Here is a 19,188-nt window from a genome sequence, read left to right as displayed (position 1 = left end):
ATAACCTCTGATAAAATCTCTGCACCCAAACATCTGAGGTTATCTGTCGCCAGACTTTTGCATGCAGAGAATACTTACCTCTGGAAACAGTCAGGGGAAGGTTATCAGACCCCCTTTCAATAGCACTGGCAGGGCTGGCCAGAGAAAGTCTCTGGAACCCTGATTCTGCAGGCCACCTCCCTTTGGGGTCAGCGCCTTCCATTAAAGCTCCCTCCTCTGCCCAGAGGGGAGCCCTCACCACGTGCATTGTGGAAAGGCCCCTGGGACTTTGAACCACATCTTCTCGCTCCTTTGATTCCTAGTGTAGGACTGTTGTGGAGCGGAGAAACATATGACCACAGCAAATAGGTTCTTCCCAGCCTTCTTACATCTAGAGTTTCTTTAACTTTTGGGGCCAAATAAGAAAGATCCAAAGGGAGCATTGACGAAGGAACACAAGAATGGCTCTGCAAACTCACGCAGGCGGATCCAGGTGTGTCATCAGATAGCAATAGTGAACCAGCCGACCTGGTCATCCCTTCACAGCTGCATGTGAAATGAGCCTCATGGACGAACTGGAACTAGACTCCAGGATAGCTAACTGGGAGGCCACTTTTCTTGGACCTATATCAGATAAAGCTCTTGCTAGGGTGTCTGATAGTTCTTGATCAGATCCCTCTGGAGCCTAGTATAATGTGCCAGAAAATTCAAGGACCTCAAGGTGAAGGTCAATTATGCATAGACCAGCTTTCCAAATCTGTCCATCGCCCTAGACTCGGTTAGGGGGATGAACCAAGGAACTTTGTTCTGAGAGTTCCTTTTTGGTGGCTGCCGCTACCACCATGGGATCTACTGCTAGCCCTTTAGCTGATGATCCTCAGGTGCAGAAAGGATCTTTTCCGGTCTCTGGGGAATCGATTCTATGGAGTCAGGAGATTTCCAAGCCTGCTGAGTGCTCAGTTTAATGAGATAGTCAGCAGGAGGCATCTCCCAGGAAGCAGATGGGCGAGAATCAAAGGCTTACAAGTACAAAGACTCCTCAGAAGTAGGGTCTTTGGGCTTCCAGTTACCCCTCTGTTTAAGGCTCGCAAGAATGTCTCCAAAGACATCTTCCGGGGGAGACCGGGGGGGGGGGGAATCCCTCCCAGTCAACGAAACCCACGTCCTCTGCGACAGACTTCAGGGGAGTCTAGGTCTTTCCTCTTGCATGTTTTCTTCTAAGGTGGCCTCAGAAAAATGGAGCGCCTCAGTTAGGGATATCTTGCAACCTTGGAGCTTGATGTCCAGGTGCAGAGGTTGGTGGAGGCTTCTGGCAAGGGGTCAGGGGATGAAAATCTGATACAGTAGGAGCCACTTGAGAACCTGTGGTGGCCAATACTCTCTCCATAGCCTGGAAAGCATGCCCCACCCCGTGGAGAGATGGGAGCCCAGAACTGAGATCTCGGGACTCCACTGGTTCCAGGGGAACAGAGGAAATCAAAGCAAAGTCCGGAATCGAAGGCAAGGAGGTTGGCTGTCGGTGTCTTAGCAATAGGAACACGAGTAGTCAGAGTGGGGAGCAAGTCTCAGAGGAGGTCAAAGAGGAATAATCAGACGAGTCCTGGGAGAAACATCCCTGCGCCAGAAGGGAGAGGGGGCTGGGAAGAGGAAAAAAAGACCCTTTGCGGTGAGGAGCTGGTCCACCAACCTTACCACATTGACTTCTGTAAGACTCCTGGAGGACTGAACAGAACCCCTGAGGGAGAATCTGGTGTTTCTAGAAAGGGACTGGGAAGATTACCACAGAAGGGATCAATGGAAGGGGAATACTTTGTCCTGGGTGTATATAATGGATCAATTTTTGTCACTGAAGAGACCTGTTGCAGTGCAGAAAGATGCCGGCACAGACAGAAACTACAGCCGGTGCTGACTGTGGTACTGGTGCAGGAGCCAGTACGGATTACTGGAGTCTGTGCCGAAGTGACTGGTGCTGAAGGAATCTGCTCAGAGCTTTGGAACCTTAGCTCTCGGTTCAGAGGAGGACCCAACAGAAGGAGACTCTTGGTTTCTTGATGATTGTGCTGATGGTGCGATCTGTACTGAGGAACTACTTTTGGAACCAGAGACCTTAGAGGAGACTTGGCCTTGGATAAAGCCTCTTTAAAAGTGGACTTTTTAAGAATGAGCTTATTTCATCACTCTACCAAAGCCCTAGAACTGAAGTCCTGGCAGATACAGGACTCAATGTCCAAGTGAAGAGCACCTAGACAATACACACAAGCCAAATGCCTGTCTGAGTTGATTTTTCAGCTGCAGTCCTGGCACTGCTTAAAACCAGTCATGCTCTTGGACGTTGAGACATGTTGACAACAGGCAGACAAGGTCAACAAATAACCACACAAACAAGAACAGAAAGAAAAGGAAGTTCTACCAACAATAGTAGAAAGAGCAACCAGAATGATAAACAGAAAGGGAGAGAGGAAAGACCACCAGCAATTGTAGGAAGGAATACCAATGGGTATGAAAAAACACTCAAGGAAAAGGCAGGGTAGAAAAAAAATGATTAAAGTTTTCCATAAAGAAAGGCCAATATATTTTAAAATTTACTAAGCTGCAAGAGGGAGACTGCGGTGGTGGTGCTGCGGTAGCATTGTCACCTCACAGTAAGACATTGTCCTGTTAGATTCTCAACTAGAGCATCTTCTGTGTGGAGACGTGTGAATGGGCGTACCTTCGTTGAAGGTTGTGCATCAGGGCCGGCAACTCTGCACGGGAAAAAATCTACTGCCAATCACTAGCGGACTGGAGTTCCGCTGTGGCGACCCCTAACCGGGAAAAGCCGAAAGACACAACAACTAAGCTGCAAGAGGAGAGTTGGCTGACGCGTCTTGCTATGAGGAAGAAACGAGATCGAAGGGGCATTGTGGGTAGGGTATTAGCTAAAGAGATTTTTGCCCAGCATGAGCTGTATATAACAGCTGGACAGGTTCAGAGGATCAGATCCAAACACCCAATCAGATGTACTGTTTATTCAGAAAAACATCCCACCAGAGGAGGCCAAGATCTCAGACTTACAGTGGCTAGTGGGGGTATGTGAAGTACACATGTCCAAGTGCACTGACAAACAGCAACAAGCTGAGCCACTAAAGAAATTACACATGTACAACATAATGCAGCAACAGCTGTAAACATGTTTAGAAAAGCCTGCCTACTTTGCTTGATGTACCTGCTAAACTGCAAGTCTAGAACACTTTACTAAAAGGAAAGATCAAAAACTTACCAAGATAAGCATCTCTTAACAAAAGTAATTTTATAGTTCAACAAAAGCTACTATAAATAAAGCAAGGGCATAAAGTTAATCATTCTGCCATCAGCAGTTGAAATGATTAACATGAATAATTTCTTCACCTAAAATAACAGGCTGAAAAAATCACTGTCCTAGGCCAGGAGACTGATGTGCCTTCACAAGTGCAGAGGTATTCAAAATGTCCAGAAATAAGACCAAAGAGAGACCTTGCCTATGGTGACAAACAGCAAGGCACTTATGACCGTTACCGACTAGTTTCTATTACCTCAGTATTATCAATGCAGACCACAAATTTCTCTAGCCTGAAAGATTACTCAGCCATCCAGCTACATAAGCACATGGTTCCCAACTTGAAATACAGTAACTACAAATAAAATTGTATTAATAGAAGGTTTTGAAATTGTTGTATGCATTTTTATTTTGGGGGGAGGGGTGCCACAACTAATCATACTGCTACAAAGTCAAATTAAAACAAAGTGAAAAAGAAAATTTATGTAAAATCTTACCATAACTATAGATGTCCTCCTCTTCACTAACAGTATTCATCACTTTGAGATATCTCCGGCTCCCCGAAGTCGACCAGTATACAAAAGACTTTTACCACTGTAGGGTATGTGGCATGTCTGGCAAAGGCTGCAGATGTACTCATGTACCATCCTCAGAACTGAATGCCCCAGGAGGAAAGGCTGACCAAAGGTTAAGTGGTGTGTGCATACAAGAAAGACAAGAGTCCAGTGGGGAAGTTTGGATGGATAGAACACTGCAGCAGTGAACAGAAGGACATCTATGGTTATGGCAAGATTCTACACAACTTTTCTATATCCTATTCACTTGCTGCAGTATTCTTCACTTGAGGGTGAGTGACAAAGATCAAGAGGGAAGGGAAGAAAAAGGAGTAGAGGAGTTTTCAATGAAGTCATGGAGAATGGCTCCAGCATTGGATCTGGAGATAGAATCCAGTTTGTAAGGTTTAGTGAATGTGTGTATGGTAGACCAGGTGGCTGCTTCAAGAATAAACCTTTAAAGAAAGTCTTGGAAAAAGCCAGAGGAAAGAATCCTTCCATGGTTAGTGTAACAAAAGGAGATAGTTTTTGGAGATCCAAGGAAAGAAGGATCCTCTCACTGCGGTTTTATGAAGTGGGGAAGAAGGATGGATTGGTTGAGAGATAGAGAGTTAGTTAACCACATTCGGCATAAAAGATGGGTTAGTCCTCAGACACACCCTGTCCTTATGGAAGACTAGGAAAGGGGGGTGAACAGCCATTAGGACTTGGATCTCCGATACCCTTCTAGCTGAAGTCAAGGCAACCAGCAAGACCATTTTCTGGGTGCAATGCTTGAGGGAAGCAGACACAGCTGGTTCAAAAGGGGGGCACAGTCAATTTCTCTAGAACAAAGTAGAGGTCCCAGGAAGGAGGGGTCTAAAATCAGAATCGCAAATGTTCACAATGTTGAATCTGACACTGTCGACACGTAAACAGCGAAACCGCAGAGCACTGAAGAGGTAAACTCATATCTCCGTAAGGGGAGATTTGTTTACTTCAATGTAATGTGGTCTCGAAGTTGGAATATTTAAGTAGCGGGGGTGTGGGGGATGCAAGGGGGCTTGCCCCCTGCTTAAAGCAAGTAGTTCTATTTTTTGACTTATGTTTTTATTTGGTATTCGATGTCACTTGCTTAGACGATAAGGTGTCGATCATATCATATTCAAAGTTGTGGAACCATGGAGGATGCCTTTAAGGAACTGCTTCACCTCGAACTTGGAGGTGAGAGGGGAAGATCAGAGCAGACATTGAGATGAGGCTGACATGTGAGCTTTGACTGATGAAGAAGCCAAGCCAGCATTGAGCAAAACCATTGCAATATCCATGACCAATGGACTTCGATCCTTAGATTGACACCATAATGAAAATATTTTCCATTTGGAAACATGATTTGTTAGTATTGGGGTTTCTGGGCTCCTGTAAAACCCTGAGCACATCTTCAGAAAAAAGGTGTCTGAAAGGAATTAGAACCCCATCACCCACAAAGTCAACTGAAGAGTCAACAGGGGAGGTGAACAAGGGATCCTTTGCTCTGTGTGAGAAGGTCCACTCTGTGGGGCAACTTGTGGTGACAACCCTGGGCTAACTAAAAAGAGTACGGAAACAGTGCTGTCTTGGCCAAAAGGGAGTCACCAGCAAGATGTTTGGTTGGTCTTGCCAGATTTTGAGCAGGACTTTTGATATTAGAGGAATGGGGAGGGAATGCATAGAAAAACATACCCTTCCATGAGAAAGAAAAAGAGCGAGTCCACTTCCCAAGCCAGAGGACTTGGGACTCTGGCACAAAATCTTGGAATTTGCTTGTTCAGAGGGGAGGCAAATTGGTACTCCAAAAAGTAGATCATTGGTGGACTGTGTCCAGAAACTCCCTGTGAAGGATCCATTCTTGGAATAGAGTCCAGGATCTGCTCAGTGAGTCTGCCACAAGGTTTCTGTCAAAGGAGATGTACACCACCCGAATGGTCACGCTGTGCTTTTCTAGAAGTCCCATAGTAGGATGGCCAACCTGCAAAAGAGGTAGGATCTGGTCACCTCCTGCTTGTTCACATACCAGAGAACAGTCAGGTTGTTGAGCAGCTTCAGTGGGTCTGGACAAAGAAGGGGTCTGAATGTTTGAAGCACCAAGAACAATGCTCTCCTTCCCTTATGTTGATGTGTTCCCTTTTCTGGGAGAGGGACTATTCCTTGGACAGTATTTTCCCATGGCCGTACACCAGCCAGTGTCTGAGGCACCTGTGTAAATTTCTTGGACTGGATCCAGAGAGTGGAGAGGTAGTCCTGGACTTAGGGCTTACCTGCTGAGACCACCAGAGAATTTGCTTTTTTTCAAGCAAGAGATCGGGAATGGGGAAGTCTAGAGGATGTGAATGTTGGGTCCAGACAGATCAGAGGAACCACTGGAGCTTCCTCATGTGCAGACTTGCCAGAGGTACTACAGGAATGGTATAGGCCATGAATCCTAGTACCCAGAGAAATGCCCTGGCTGTGATGTGGTGTATAGGCAGAAGAGACAGGAAAGTGTGAAGACCCTCTGCTTTTTGTGGTGGGGTGGAGATGCTCTTAGCATGTCTATCTGAATTCTGCACCCACTGAAAACAGGAAAATGTGGTCTTGGGTTGGAGAGAGGGTAGATTTTTTTGTAATTTATTGTGAACGCCAGGTTGCCCAGTAAAGAAATGGTGGTTTGAAGATTGTATTGCAGGATCTGTGGGCTCACAGCCTGTAACAGTAGGTCATCCAGATATTAAAATATCTGGATTCCTAGTAGCCTGCAATGGGCAATGACCGGAGCCAATCATTTGGTGAAAACTCTCAGAGCTGTAGAGGCCAAAAGGCAATGCAGAGAACTGAAAATGCCAGGAGCCCACAAAAAATTGGATATTTCCTGTAATTTGGGTGAATAGGGATGTACAGATAGGCACCTTACATCCAGAGATGCCATGAAACCCTGAGGAAGGAGGAGAGGGAAGAGTGTCTGGAGAGTAAGCATTCTGAAGGAAGGGACCTTTAAGAATGTGTTGAGGTGGGATCTTTTCTGGGCACCAGGAACATCCTTGAATCAAATCCTTTTCCCTTGGAATTGGCATGGGATTTCTGAATGGAGGCTGCAAGCAGATATCGGAAAGGAGATCTGAGAAGAGATGTAGCTGTTCTTGGGAGGGGGGTTACACCGCGAAAGGTGTGTGTGTGGGGGGGGGGGGGGGAGTGTGACTATAAATTATCCGTTTCCTATGATGAAAGGACCCAGTTGTCTTGGGTAATGCCTTCCCACACCCTAAGAGCTTCTGAGAGGTGGAGGGGAACAGAAGCAGAGTAGTTAGACTCCCTGCTAGGTCAGGAAAGGGCTGCTTTTGTTGAGGAGGGTTCTGAGGAGCCCTGGTCCTCTGAGGTCTCTTTCCTCCCCCCTAGACGACTTATTCCTCTGGTGCTGGGAGAGGCTATGGACAAAGACAGGTTTTGAAGGAAAGTTCCTATGGAACTTTGGCACTGGTGAAACTAGATTTTTAACTCAAGTTCCTTGGTCTTTTCTTGTAGGAGCTTGAAAGGGACAGTAGCAGGGCAAAACAGAGAAGATTATGTGTTTGGATTTGAAATCATCCTGAAGTGGTTCAAGTCTGAGCCAGGAAAACCTTTTAAGCACAGAAGACCCTGTTCCAGCTGCCCTAGCATAGGCCTCAGAAGCGTCACAGTTGCATTTTATGGAATGTCTGGTCACTTGAAAAGGGACTCCCAACCAAGACAGGGCTAAGGTTTTCCCCTCAGATTTGGGGAGGTCTGAAATAGCTGTAGTAGCCCGAGAAAATAATTCTAGTGAATATTTAGACGTGCGAGTCTACTAGCTTATAGCCCTGAAAGCTGTAGATAGTTTTACCTAGTCTTTCCACACTTCTCCTTTCCTTGTCTGAATCGACAGGGAGGTAGAAGGGAGCATCCTGGAAGGCTCGTCAGTAGCAATTGAGAAAGTACAGTTGTGTACACTTAACATAAATGTAGATGTTAGAGTGTATTCACTGCAGCAGTCATTACATTTGGGTAATCTGCTTGCAGGTTGCCCTCAGTCGGCCTGATTAACAAAGTCTTGCGTCTGTTGCTGTCCCTTCTTCCATGATGTCAGGGGTATAAAACATGCAGCCGATGCCATTACATCAGTTTTTCTTGCCCCAGATGTCAGGTGCCCCCCCTAATGGGGAGCAAAAAGAAAAACACAAAGATATAACTCCCAACAAAAAGCAAATGCACAAAAAAGGCTTTTAAGCATAGCAAAGGAAATTAGAGGTATAGCCAGTAGTTACTATAGCCAGAAGCAAGAAAGCAGTGGCAAAGCCAGCTCTGGATTTAGAAAAAATTGGCAAATGATTATGCTTGGTGAAAGTATGTACAGAACTCCAGATATCAGCTTCTAGGATGTCCCTGTTAGGAACACCTCTGAGAAAGGCTGCAAAAGTAGATGCAGCCCTGGTGGAGTGAGATCAAATCCCCAGGGGGATAGGTTTTCCATGGTGCTTAAAGCAGAAATGAATGCAATGGCTTATCCATTTAGAAATGGTTTGTTTTGAAATAGCCTTTCCCACTGCCCCTGCAGCAAATGCTACCAGCAGTTCAGATTTTCTTCAGGGTTTAGTCCTGTCCAAGTAGAATCTAAGTCCTCTGTGCATATCCAAGGAATGTAGAATCCGTTCCCCTTTGTTCTGTGGATTGGGAAAGAAGGTTGGCAAATGAATAGACTGATTAAAGGCCACAGTGGATACCACCTTGGGCATGAAGGATGGATTGGTACTGAGTGACACCCTGTCCGCATGAAAGATGATGAAAGGCTCCACTGCCATAAGGGCCTGTAATTCAGATATCCCTCTAGCTGAAGTGATTGCTAAAAGGAAAGCTGTTTTCCAAGAAAGAAAGACTGCAGTAGAAGCTGGCTCGAAAGGAGGTAGAGTGAGTTTCTCCAATACAAAGTTAAGGTCCCAGGACAGGGGTTGGAGCTCTCCTGGGAGGTCTCAAAATTTTTGGCCCCTCTAAGGTACTGCTTGAGCAGAGGATGAGAGAAGAGGGGAGGTTCTGTGTTATAATGAACTGAAATGGCTGAGGCGTGGATTTTAATGGAGGAAAAAAAGACAGGCCCTTGCGAAGCATCTCAGTCAAGTACTGCAAAATAAGAGGTAAATAGGGCGCTGCTGTGATCATCCCTTGAGAGTGGTTCCAGGCAGAGAAACTTTTCCATTTTTCATCATAAGATTTTCTAGTCCTAGGCCTCCTTGCCTCTAAGATGACATCCATCACAGGTTTGCTGAGGGATAAGAGTGAGTTTAAGTAATTAGCCAGGCTGCAAGGTTCAATGTTGGAAGCCGAGGTTGCAGAAACTGGTTCTCCTGCTGAGACAGCAGAGAAGGGGTCTGAGGCAGGTGCCATGGAGATAACTGCGACACACTGCGCAGGAGGGGGTACCAGTGTTGGCGTGGCCAGTATGGAGCAGTCAAAATCATCCTTGGTTTGTCCTGGTAGAACTTTGGAGAGCAGAGGCAGCGGGGGGAAGGCGTAGACGGATCGTTTTTTTCCAGCTGAAGGACAGAGCATCCACTTTCCAGGCTTGTTTGTGGGGAGACCTTGTGCAAAACTTGCCCAATTGGTAGTCCTGGGGGGAGGCAAATAGATGTCTGGGCTCCCCCATTCGCTTGTCAACATGTTGAAAATCCTTTGTTCCAGTTTCCACTCGTGTGGGCCCATGAGGTTTCTTCTTAGTCCGTCTGCCAGTGTATTTAATTTTCCTGGCAGGAATTGAGCTTTTAGGTGCACCTGATAGCTCAAGACTGTGTTCCCACAATGCCATGGCTAGTCTGCAGAGGGAGTAGGAATGTGTACCCTCCGGCTTGTTCATGTACCACATAACCGTGGTGTTGTCAGTCTATCATTAGTTGTCCTGGAAGAATGTAGTCCTTGAAGGCTGTCAGAGCATTCTGCACAGCTAACATTTCTTTTTGATTGATATGTAGGTGCATTTGACTTGGGTTCCATTTGCCCTGAATGCACTTCCCTGCCAGGTGAGCCCCCCCATCCATAGTCTGATGCATCTGTTAGGATTTGAGCGGCAGGGGGTAGTGTGAATGGTAGTTCCTGGTTTTGGTGGCAGGCCTCTGCCCACCAGAGGAACTCTAGCCGTAGGCAAGGTATGATAGGAATCATTGTTTCTAGGCTGTGAGAAAGTAGATTCCATAGGCTTTTTAGATACCACTGTAGTTTCCTCATATGCAGTCTTGCATATGGAATTAGAAGAATGCAGAAGGCCATGAACCCCAAGGCTTGCCAGTATTTGTCTTGCAGATAGCAGGGTTTTTGTGGCCACTTGTTTGAAATAGGTTATCAAATAAATTTGCTTTTCTGGCGTGAGGTAAGCCATCTGGGAAGTTGTATTCAAGCTTGCTCCCACGAATGTAATTTGTTGACAGGGTACAGTTCTGATTTCTTTTAGTTTATGGGTACAGCTATGATTTCTTTTCATTTATGGTGTACCCCAGACAAGTCAGAACCCTTTTTACAAACGCCAGAGGATTCAAAAGCATGCCCTGGCTTTCTGCCTGAATTCGACAATCGTCCAGGTATGGGTACACTTGAATACTTCTTTGCCTGCAAAATGCAATAACTGGAGCCAGGCACTTTGCGAAAACCCTGGGTGCAGTAGACAAACCAAAGAGCAGTGCAGAGAACTGATAATGTGTGTAGCCTGCTTTGAAGCGTAGGTATCTTCTGCAAGATTCCCCGATTGGGATGTGCAGTTATGCTTCTTTTAAATATAGTGTTGCCAAACAGGAGTCTTTGCCTAGCATAGGAAGTAACTGGTGAAGTCAGCATCTTGAATTTTGGAATTTCCAGAAAGGTGTTTAGAGTAGACAGGTCCAGGATTGGACGCCATGATTAGTCTTTTCTGGGTACCAGGAAAAGTCTTGATTAGAAACCTTGTCCCTTTTCCTCTTCTGGTACCAGTTGAATAGCCCCCATAATGCTTGAGAGAGAAAGTACTTGTTTTTGAGCCTCTGCCCACTGATTTGGAGGCAGGTCTGGCCACCCATTTGGTGTTTGCAACGTGTGGAAATGAAATCTGCATCCCTGGGACACTACATTTAAAAAACATTTGCTCTGGGTTAAGAGTTCCCAGTTCTTTGCATGAAGAGCAATCTTTCCCCCCCAAAGGGGCAGTCAGAGTGCTTGGAAATTTTAAAAGGAAGTCATTAAAATGACAGTTTACCATAGGGGGGTGTCTTGTTATTCCCAGATTTGGAAGTGGAGGCCCCCCCCACTGCATAGTTCTGAGAGTACCCTGGGACTGAAACCTGGGGTTTTTGCTGTGTCTGGGTTTGGCTTGAGAAGACCTGGAACGGGCTGGAAAGGACCAATTCTTAGTTGGCCAGTGCCTACTAAAATCTAAGAGGTTGCACTTGTAAAACAGTTTGCATAGATTTAGCTTCATCTTCCAGATTTTCAAGAACTTCTTCAGCCTTGTTGCTAAACAGGTGGTCCTGATTTAAAGGAGCATCCAACAAATTAGCTTTAACATGATCAGGCAAAGATTGCTCCTTAAGCCAAGCATGCATTCTAAGCACAGACCCAGTAACAGCAGCCCTGCAAGAGGCCACTAAAGAAGCAAAACCACATTGCAACGTAAGTTTTCCAACTTGTTCAGCAGAATGCATTAAGCCCTGTAAATCTTTATTTTCCACACAGTCAGGAATAATTATTTTCTGTTTAAGCAGTCCAATGACATGTTGCTGATATTTTAACGTATAAAATTGGCAGTTTAAAGCTCCGATTGCCAAGGTTGCTGAAGTATAAACCTTTTTACCCCATCTATCCAGCGCCCTGGAGTCTCTATCATAAGGGATAGGATTTTTAGCAGTAAAAGCCTTAATGCCCTTGGGCCCCTGAGAAATAGTCTCTGGGTCAGCAACAGGATTTTTGAAAAGGAACTTGTGGGACTCAGGAACCCTGTAGTACCGGTCAGGTTTACTAGGAGGAGGAGGCAGGGAATCAGGAGCCAAACTGATTTCCGAGAAATCATCAACAATGTCTAGTACAGGAGGTACAGCCAAAGGCGTATGCTGAAGTAGAAGGAATCCCTAAGCCTTTTTTTTTTTAATCAGAAAATGCCTGGCTTTCCCAGTGAAAATGCTCCCTTAAAGTATGTAAGTTTCCCCAAAAGAAAAATCCTCAGGAGGGAAAGCAGAGGGAATAGAATCCTCTGCATCAGAAGTAGGCAAGGACAAATCCAGGTCATCACAAGAGTCAGAAGAAACGGAATCCTGATCAGAAGATTCATAATCAAGCTCAGCCCTAGGCCTCTTAGAGGGTGGGGGTTGACAACCCCTGATTAGAGTTATTAGATCTTCAGCCATTTTTATTATTTGTTTTTTAGACATGGGGGCCTGAGCATGTGGCCTGGACGTCAGTTTTTTAGACCTGGATCAAGATTTAGGCCTTAGTAATGAAGGAGGCGTTGATTTCGCAACATACCGGACTCCGAATTTGTCTCATTAGAGGCCTGCGAATCAGAAGTAGCTGGTATAAGGGGCTGTGAAAGTGCCTCACTGAGTACCGGCGAACTGGTGACTGGCTTAGGAGAAGTGCAGTCGGTAGCTTTGGACCACGGCGGCCTGTCTATCTTTGCATTTTTTCTAAATCCTGGTAGTCAGATAGCTAACAGATGAAATTTCTGGATAATTAAACAGAGAACCGAAATATTTAGAGGCAAAAATATACAGACGACTGATAGTTTTGAGCTTTATTTAATCGGCGCACTAACAGCAATATAAGTCGTGGTCACGGCCTAGGAAAGGAATACAGTACAAATTAAAATCTTTATGAGGTATTTTCTTCCCACAAGTAATGCAATTAACTTTTACTGACATCGATAAGGAGCAAGAAAAAGTTTCCCCAACGGGGTACTTCGCTTCAAGTTGTAGACTTTGGTTCTGAAACTCTAAAATGAAAATTTCAGGAGTTGGCAGACCGGCACTTGCGAACTGCTTCTGCTTCGGGCACCGACAGCAAGAAAGGCTGATGTAATGGCGTCTGCTGCATGTTTTATACCCCTGACGAACTGACGTCATGGAAGAAGGGACAGCAACAGATGCAGGACCCAAGACTTTGTTAAATCAGGCTGACTGAAGGCAACCTGCAAGCAGATTACCCAAATGTAATGACTGCAACAGTGAAACACGAAGAACATCTGCTAGGTCTGCTGCAGGGCATCTGAAAAGAAAATTACACTCCTTAGGGACCTTGTAAAAATGATCAGGCTTCTCAGTGCTAGGGGCCTGACAGCTTGGATTTTGACAGGCATTAGTAAATAAACCCAAAAATGCTGGATGAACAGGTAGAACTGTAGAAGAGCTAGGTAAATCCGTTTGTAACAATTGGTAGCACCTTTTTTGTACGCCTGAAATTTGGGCGATATCCTACTTTAAGCTCTGCTATTTTCAAGATGGTTTCCCCAACGGAAATTTCTTCCAAGGGGGACTCTGCACCTACAGACTACTCTTCAGGTGATGCACATTTCTAAAGGTGAGTGTATCTGGGTTGAGCAGTCCAAAGATCCATCTTCTGAAGGTGAGGAATCCTCTGATGATTTAGGCTCCCTAACCCTTTTCTGGGAGGACTGAGGGCCTGAGGAAGGAGGCAGAACTACTAAAGTCCGTTTAAGAGTCATGAAGGCCTGGAAGAGACTGAGAAAAGGCCTGCTATTCAGAATGTGCCTCTTCGTAGTGGACAAATGTTTTGCCTTATGCTTTTTCTTAGCTGGAGACACTTTTTTGAAGGGTTGTAGGGCCAAATGTTAGCCTAGAATCAGATGGCTCAGACACCAGGACTTCAGATACAGAGCTGCAAGCCAACACCACTAGGGTCCTCAACTTATTCAGGCCTTGGTTCCCCTTGGACGTGTAATTCAGACATCTGCTCAACTTCGTGACGCACTTGTGGCTGAAGGCAAGGCAACTTCAGAAATGGGTTTGGCCAAAGATCCCATGTACCTCTGGATCAACGAGCGACTCTGGAGGGACGTCAGACAGCAGAGGTATAACCGAAGGCGTAGGCCTAGTGGTTTTTGACCTTATGCTTCAGTGGCTCAGTATTGGACCCCAGGGCACCCTCCATTTGTTAAGTTAAAAGTTGGTTTTCCAAATACAAAGTTAAGGAACTAAGCCTGCTTCTAAGGGTCTTTGGAACGAACGACTGACAAACACTAGATCTATGGTCGTAGTTGGGGCCTAGGCAGAAGAGACACTGGGTATGGCTGCCTCTATGTAGAATCAGTCTTCCACACTGGCACTTGCCTTTCCTGGATGACAAAGAGGAACAAAAAAAAATCCCCAATGGGGCACTTACCCGAGAAAACAAAGACTGCAATACTGGGTTCAGTAGCTGGCTTTCTGACCGACGGCAGAAAAGTTCTGAGGATAGTACATCTGCTATATGGTCTACATACGGCTGCAGCCTATGCCAGATGTGCCACAAACCTACAGCGGTGAACGTCTTTTGTACACTGGCCAATGTTAGGGGATATCCCTGCCAGATGGCACCCCAAGTGAATAATGTAGCAAGTGAATAGGACATCTACAAAAACTGAATGCAGAAGGCTTCCACAAGATAGGCACATGTAACATGCATGCATTTGTCATTAAAGGCACTTCTAGTCTACTCCAATATCTATCTATCTATCTATCTATCTATCTATCTATCTATCTATCTATCTCTATATCAAAAATTTTGGGTATGTCTTGCAGGCCTTGGGGGTCTTAACAGGACCTAACAAGGCCTTTAAAGCCTGGGCAAGGGAGCTTTGCTGGAGTCAGGCAGAAGGTGGAAATGTGGAAAGTAAAACCCTCTACCCAGAGTGCCATAAGACTCGCAACTTTAAAGGTTCAAGACAATGAAAGCATGATTCTCTAGCCACCCCCAGTATGAAGAGATTATGCAGAATCCCTCCCACCAAAGCACCACATATGAAAGGCCTCATTTGTAGATGGGTGCAAATTTGACCCCTTACTAGTCAACAGGGAGCTAGAAGCAAAGTAAGTCCTCACAAGGGCAAACTTAGCTTCAATCTCCTTTATCTTCAATGCTCTAGCAGCAGTCTGAGGTGATAAACCACCCTGCCAAATTCTGTGCAGAGTACCTTCAAATTGCCAACACCATTGGAGGTTAGCAGGCCTCCAACTTTTCCTTTGTCTTAAGGTGCATTACATAACTGGCTGCACATGCATCATTCTTGAGGTCCTGCTTCTCACGTAGGCAGCAGATGCTGTTCCAGAAATGCAAAGCAGCTCCAGAAATTTTGATGCTTTTCATTTTTAAATACAGGACTAACCAGACAAGTACATTTTTTTTCAATAAAATATTAGAACACACTTTTCAGGACAGGTACATCCCCTCATTCCCCCTTTAACTGTATAATTCATCCATTCATTCAACTAAAAGAATGTTCTACTTTAGTATCTTAATGTACAGGTTAATGCACTGCATTCTGGGAACCTAATAAAATTCAAGCAAAGACTATGCAAATAAATAATTTAAAACCATCTGACAAATTTCAGACTATTAAGTACGAGGAATGGGTCTGACCCCCCTCGTGCACTCTGCTAATCTGGCAGCAGACAAAAAAAGTTTTGAACAGCTGTGCAGTTAGCATTTTACATGTTGCAGGCAAAAGGGCCAGTAAAACAAAAAAAATTAAGTCAGAACTTTAAATGTCTGCCACTAGTTCTTAAAACTAGTTTCATCTACAACAGAAAATCTCAGAGTGAAGCATGTGGCTGCAGAGTGCAACAGAACTACATGCATTTTCCCACTACACTTGTGACATGTACTCAAGTCCGCCACTGCACGACGACAGACCATTAATACAATCAGTTAATGCAACATAGGCATTCTCACTGACCAAATAAAAAATACAATACAGACAGACCCAAAATAAAATCATACGCTTGTCCTGAACTATAAACTGTTAGATTAACAGTTTAATGAAAGTTTAACATTTCAATGATAAATAAAATTTAATAATTTGATATTTAGGTGGAACATCGTTTTGCACAATACTCACATCATCTCCAGCACCATCCTGTCCTCCACTCTCTAAGAATTTTGTGAAGCCTTCCAGTGTTCGTTCCCCATTATAGTCAACAACCTGGGACGAAACAAAATCAATCAGGAGCTTGCAAAAAAAAAGAACCAAATTCATCTGTCAAATTAGACCATGCATGTACTTACCAGCATCTGAAAAACAGCAAAGGAAAAGAACTGCAGTGGGGAATGAATATACATCTGCCAGATGAGCTACATCTTACAGAACAGCAAGCAAAACAGAACTGCAAGTTCTTACAAAGGCTACTAAAACTAACAGGTTACGGATTATTCAAAAATTGTCTCACCACCTAAGACTTGGTATTTTTCTATGTACTATATCACTGCAGCTTCTTCAGTGTGTTGTGGCAGTAACTAATCTAAAACTGCAGGCATCCAAAACAAAAATCAATGACAGATCATATAATACACACAGATTTCATAGGTTAGTACTAGGCTAACTGCCCTTGCGAGCCATTGTAAGCCTAGCCAGTTATCCCTTGTGAGAATCAAACTTGTAAAGCAAACACCTTAACCATTAGGCCACCCTCTGATGCAAGGGAGATGCATTTCTATTTATAATGTATATAATCAGAGTTTGCAGGATCTACTGTGCTACAGGATTGGTAGTAACATGCTAAAGTGTCAAACGCTTCCTTTGTTACTACACACAATCTAAGTACAGCTCTGTAAGCAACTTACCAAGACTGCATGTTTTAGTGCATTCAGTGCATTGCAGTAAGTACAGCTGGACATCTATTCTGTGTGAAGTTCTTTTACTGCTTTCTCACTGTAGCAAAATTTGCTATTGGGATATCCTAACAAGGGTTGCTGTACATCCAAGTAGCATACCAAAGCCTGGGCCCTTCCACGCACTGTATGCCATACATGTTCTATGAAAGATGAGATACAGAAGTGACATACAAGCACAAAATCCTCAAAACCTAACTGCCCCAGAAGAAAAACAGCAGTAGACTAGGCACAAAAGAACATGGCACGCATACATCAAGAAAAATGAAAAATCCCCTTGGTCAGAGGAACAAAGACTTCAGGGGAAGGAGGGATGGATGGAGTACACAAGATACGCCCTTCCTTTATCACTGCTGTAAGTATTCCTTACTACTGGTAGAGTACTAATGCTACTGAAGAGAATGAGAGGAGGAAGAAACTGAGGAGCCCTCCAAAAACATGGAGGATGGACCTAGCAAAACCTGCTTTGGCCCTTGAAAGCATATCCAACCGATAAAGCCTAGTAAAGTATGCACAGACAACCAGGCAGCAGCTTCCACAATGGATCTAGCATCACAACCCCTAAATCCTTAGAAGGAGCTCAACCATGAGGAAATAGCTTTAAAAATCCAAGAAATGGTTTGCTTGGAAGCTATCAAACCTAATGTCTTGTCCTGGAAAGAAGTTTTGTCTAAGTAATACCCGAGCAGTCTATGCAAATCCGAAGAACTGAGAATTCTCTTATTTTTGAGAAGGGGGAGAGAGAGAAGACAGTTCAATTCATTGACAACCTTGTCTCTGTGGAAAACTAAGGAGGGATCGCCATAAAAGCCTGAAGTTCAGATACTTTTGGCTAAGTAAGATCCACCAACAAGACAATTTTCCAGGCACACAACTTCAAAGTGGAAGAGGACGTTGTTTCAAAAAGGTGTCTGGGTCAGCTTTAAGAATATAGTTCAGGTCCCATGGAGGAGGGATGGGTTTTCTTGGAAGCCATATAAGGACACCTTTTAGAAAATTACCCCAAATCTAGAAGAAAATGGTGGATCTAGCAGCAGACAGGAATATGGCTGACAGAGCCAGACCAGAACAGAGCAACTCGGACAGAATGGCAAAAAATCTCTGAACAGAGAGGTCCCTGATCACTGTTGTGACAGCAAACAGAAAAAAAAATTTCATTTAGCTATATCATTTCTAGAAGTAGGCTTTCTTGCTTCTGGTAAAACCTGAAGCACGTCTTCAGAGAAATGGTGCCAGAAAGAAATAAGGACGAGTTGTAAGGTAAGATGAGAGCAAATGAGAGAACCCTTTGTCCTGTGTGAGATCTATCCTCTGGGATAACTTGTGATTGCCTCTGACCAGGTGAAAGAAGGGGGAAGGCCAATGTGTAGGCCAAAAGGGAGTCATCAACAAGATTTTGTGTTTAACAATCCTGAAGAACCTTTGGCAACGCATGAAGGGGGAAATGGTACAGGTACATCCAAGCCAGAGTGCATGTGGACTTTCCACTCTGGTAGAGAAGCTTGTCCATTCTGAGCAGAGGCAAAATGTCCATCAATGAAGTATGCCTCAGGTAGATATCTGACCAGGAAAATCTCCCCTATGCAATATCCACTCGTGAAGATATACCCTGGATCTGCCCAGTATCTGCCACTACATTCTTTTCTGAGGGAATATATATACTGCCTGAAGAATCAAATGGTGTTGAATGGCCAAGTCCCATACTATCACGGCTAGTCTGCAAAGGTACCAATACTTGGCCCCTCTCCATTTATGTACCCCACATCAGTGTTGTGGTACATGCTGAGGGGAGATCTGGAGACCCCAGGGAATGCAGGGCCTGAAAGCTAAAAAAATAAAGGCTTTCATTTCCTTGACGATTATGTGTTTGGTCGTCTCCTGAGCAAATAAAAATCCCTGGACTGTGATGTTGGAATAAGCCCCTCAGATTAGCTCTAAAGCATCTATATACAGATCTAGAGAGGACAGAGGAACCAGAAATGGAAGGCCTGGATTTAGGGACATCTGGTTTTATCCAAAAATCAATCCTTTCTTAGACAAGGAAAGAGGAATCTGAAGTCCAGAGTATGGCAATGTTGAAGCCAAATTGCCTTCAGATACCACTGGAACTTCCTCATATGGAGTCTGGCAAATGGAATCATAGGGATAAAATGGATGTCACGAACCTCAGAGCTCTTAAACTCTTGTGGAGGTTTCTTGCAAGGAAAGCAGGGACTGAAATAAAGTTGTCAAAGAAAGGACTTTGTTAGTAAGAAGAAAAACAAACAGTCATAGTAAAAGTCTGAATTCCACAACCTAAGAAAACCTGATTGAAGGTGTCAAAACTGACTTTAGATTTAGACAGATTCTTACACTGCAAAGCAGGTGCATTGTGAACTCCAAGTCCTATAGAATAGCCTACTGGGAAGGGGCATGCATGAGAAGGGCCCCCAGATAAGGAAAGTCTGAATGCCATGAAGTTTGCAAAGAGCTATGGTAGGGGCTAGACATTTGGCAAACACCCTTGGGGCTGTATAAAGACTA

The 19,188-nt window shown here is 44.5% G+C and overlaps 1 protein-coding gene across 1 annotated transcript in view; it reads right to left on the bottom strand.

Annotated features, from left to right (window-relative positions):
- Window positions 1–19,188, bottom strand: part of P4HB (prolyl 4-hydroxylase subunit beta) — a 366,012-nt gene that overhangs the window by 59,321 nt on the left and 287,503 nt on the right. The window contains exon 10 of the mRNA XM_044068198.1: window positions 15,896–15,979. Within this exon, the coding sequence (XP_043924133.1) occupies window positions 15,896–15,979 (84 nt within the window). The remainder of the gene's footprint in view (window positions 1–15,895; window positions 15,980–19,188) is intronic.

The sequence above is a fragment of the Protopterus annectens genome, chromosome 4.part0 (assembly GCF_019279795.1).
Source record: "Protopterus annectens isolate FY-2018-M chromosome 4.part0, PAN1.0, whole genome shotgun sequence".
In the NCBI taxonomy this organism is placed as follows: Eukaryota; Metazoa; Chordata; order Ceratodontiformes; family Protopteridae; genus Protopterus; species Protopterus annectens.
The sequence above is the reverse complement of the archived record's forward strand: the minus strand, read 5'-3'. Positions and strand labels throughout refer to the sequence as shown.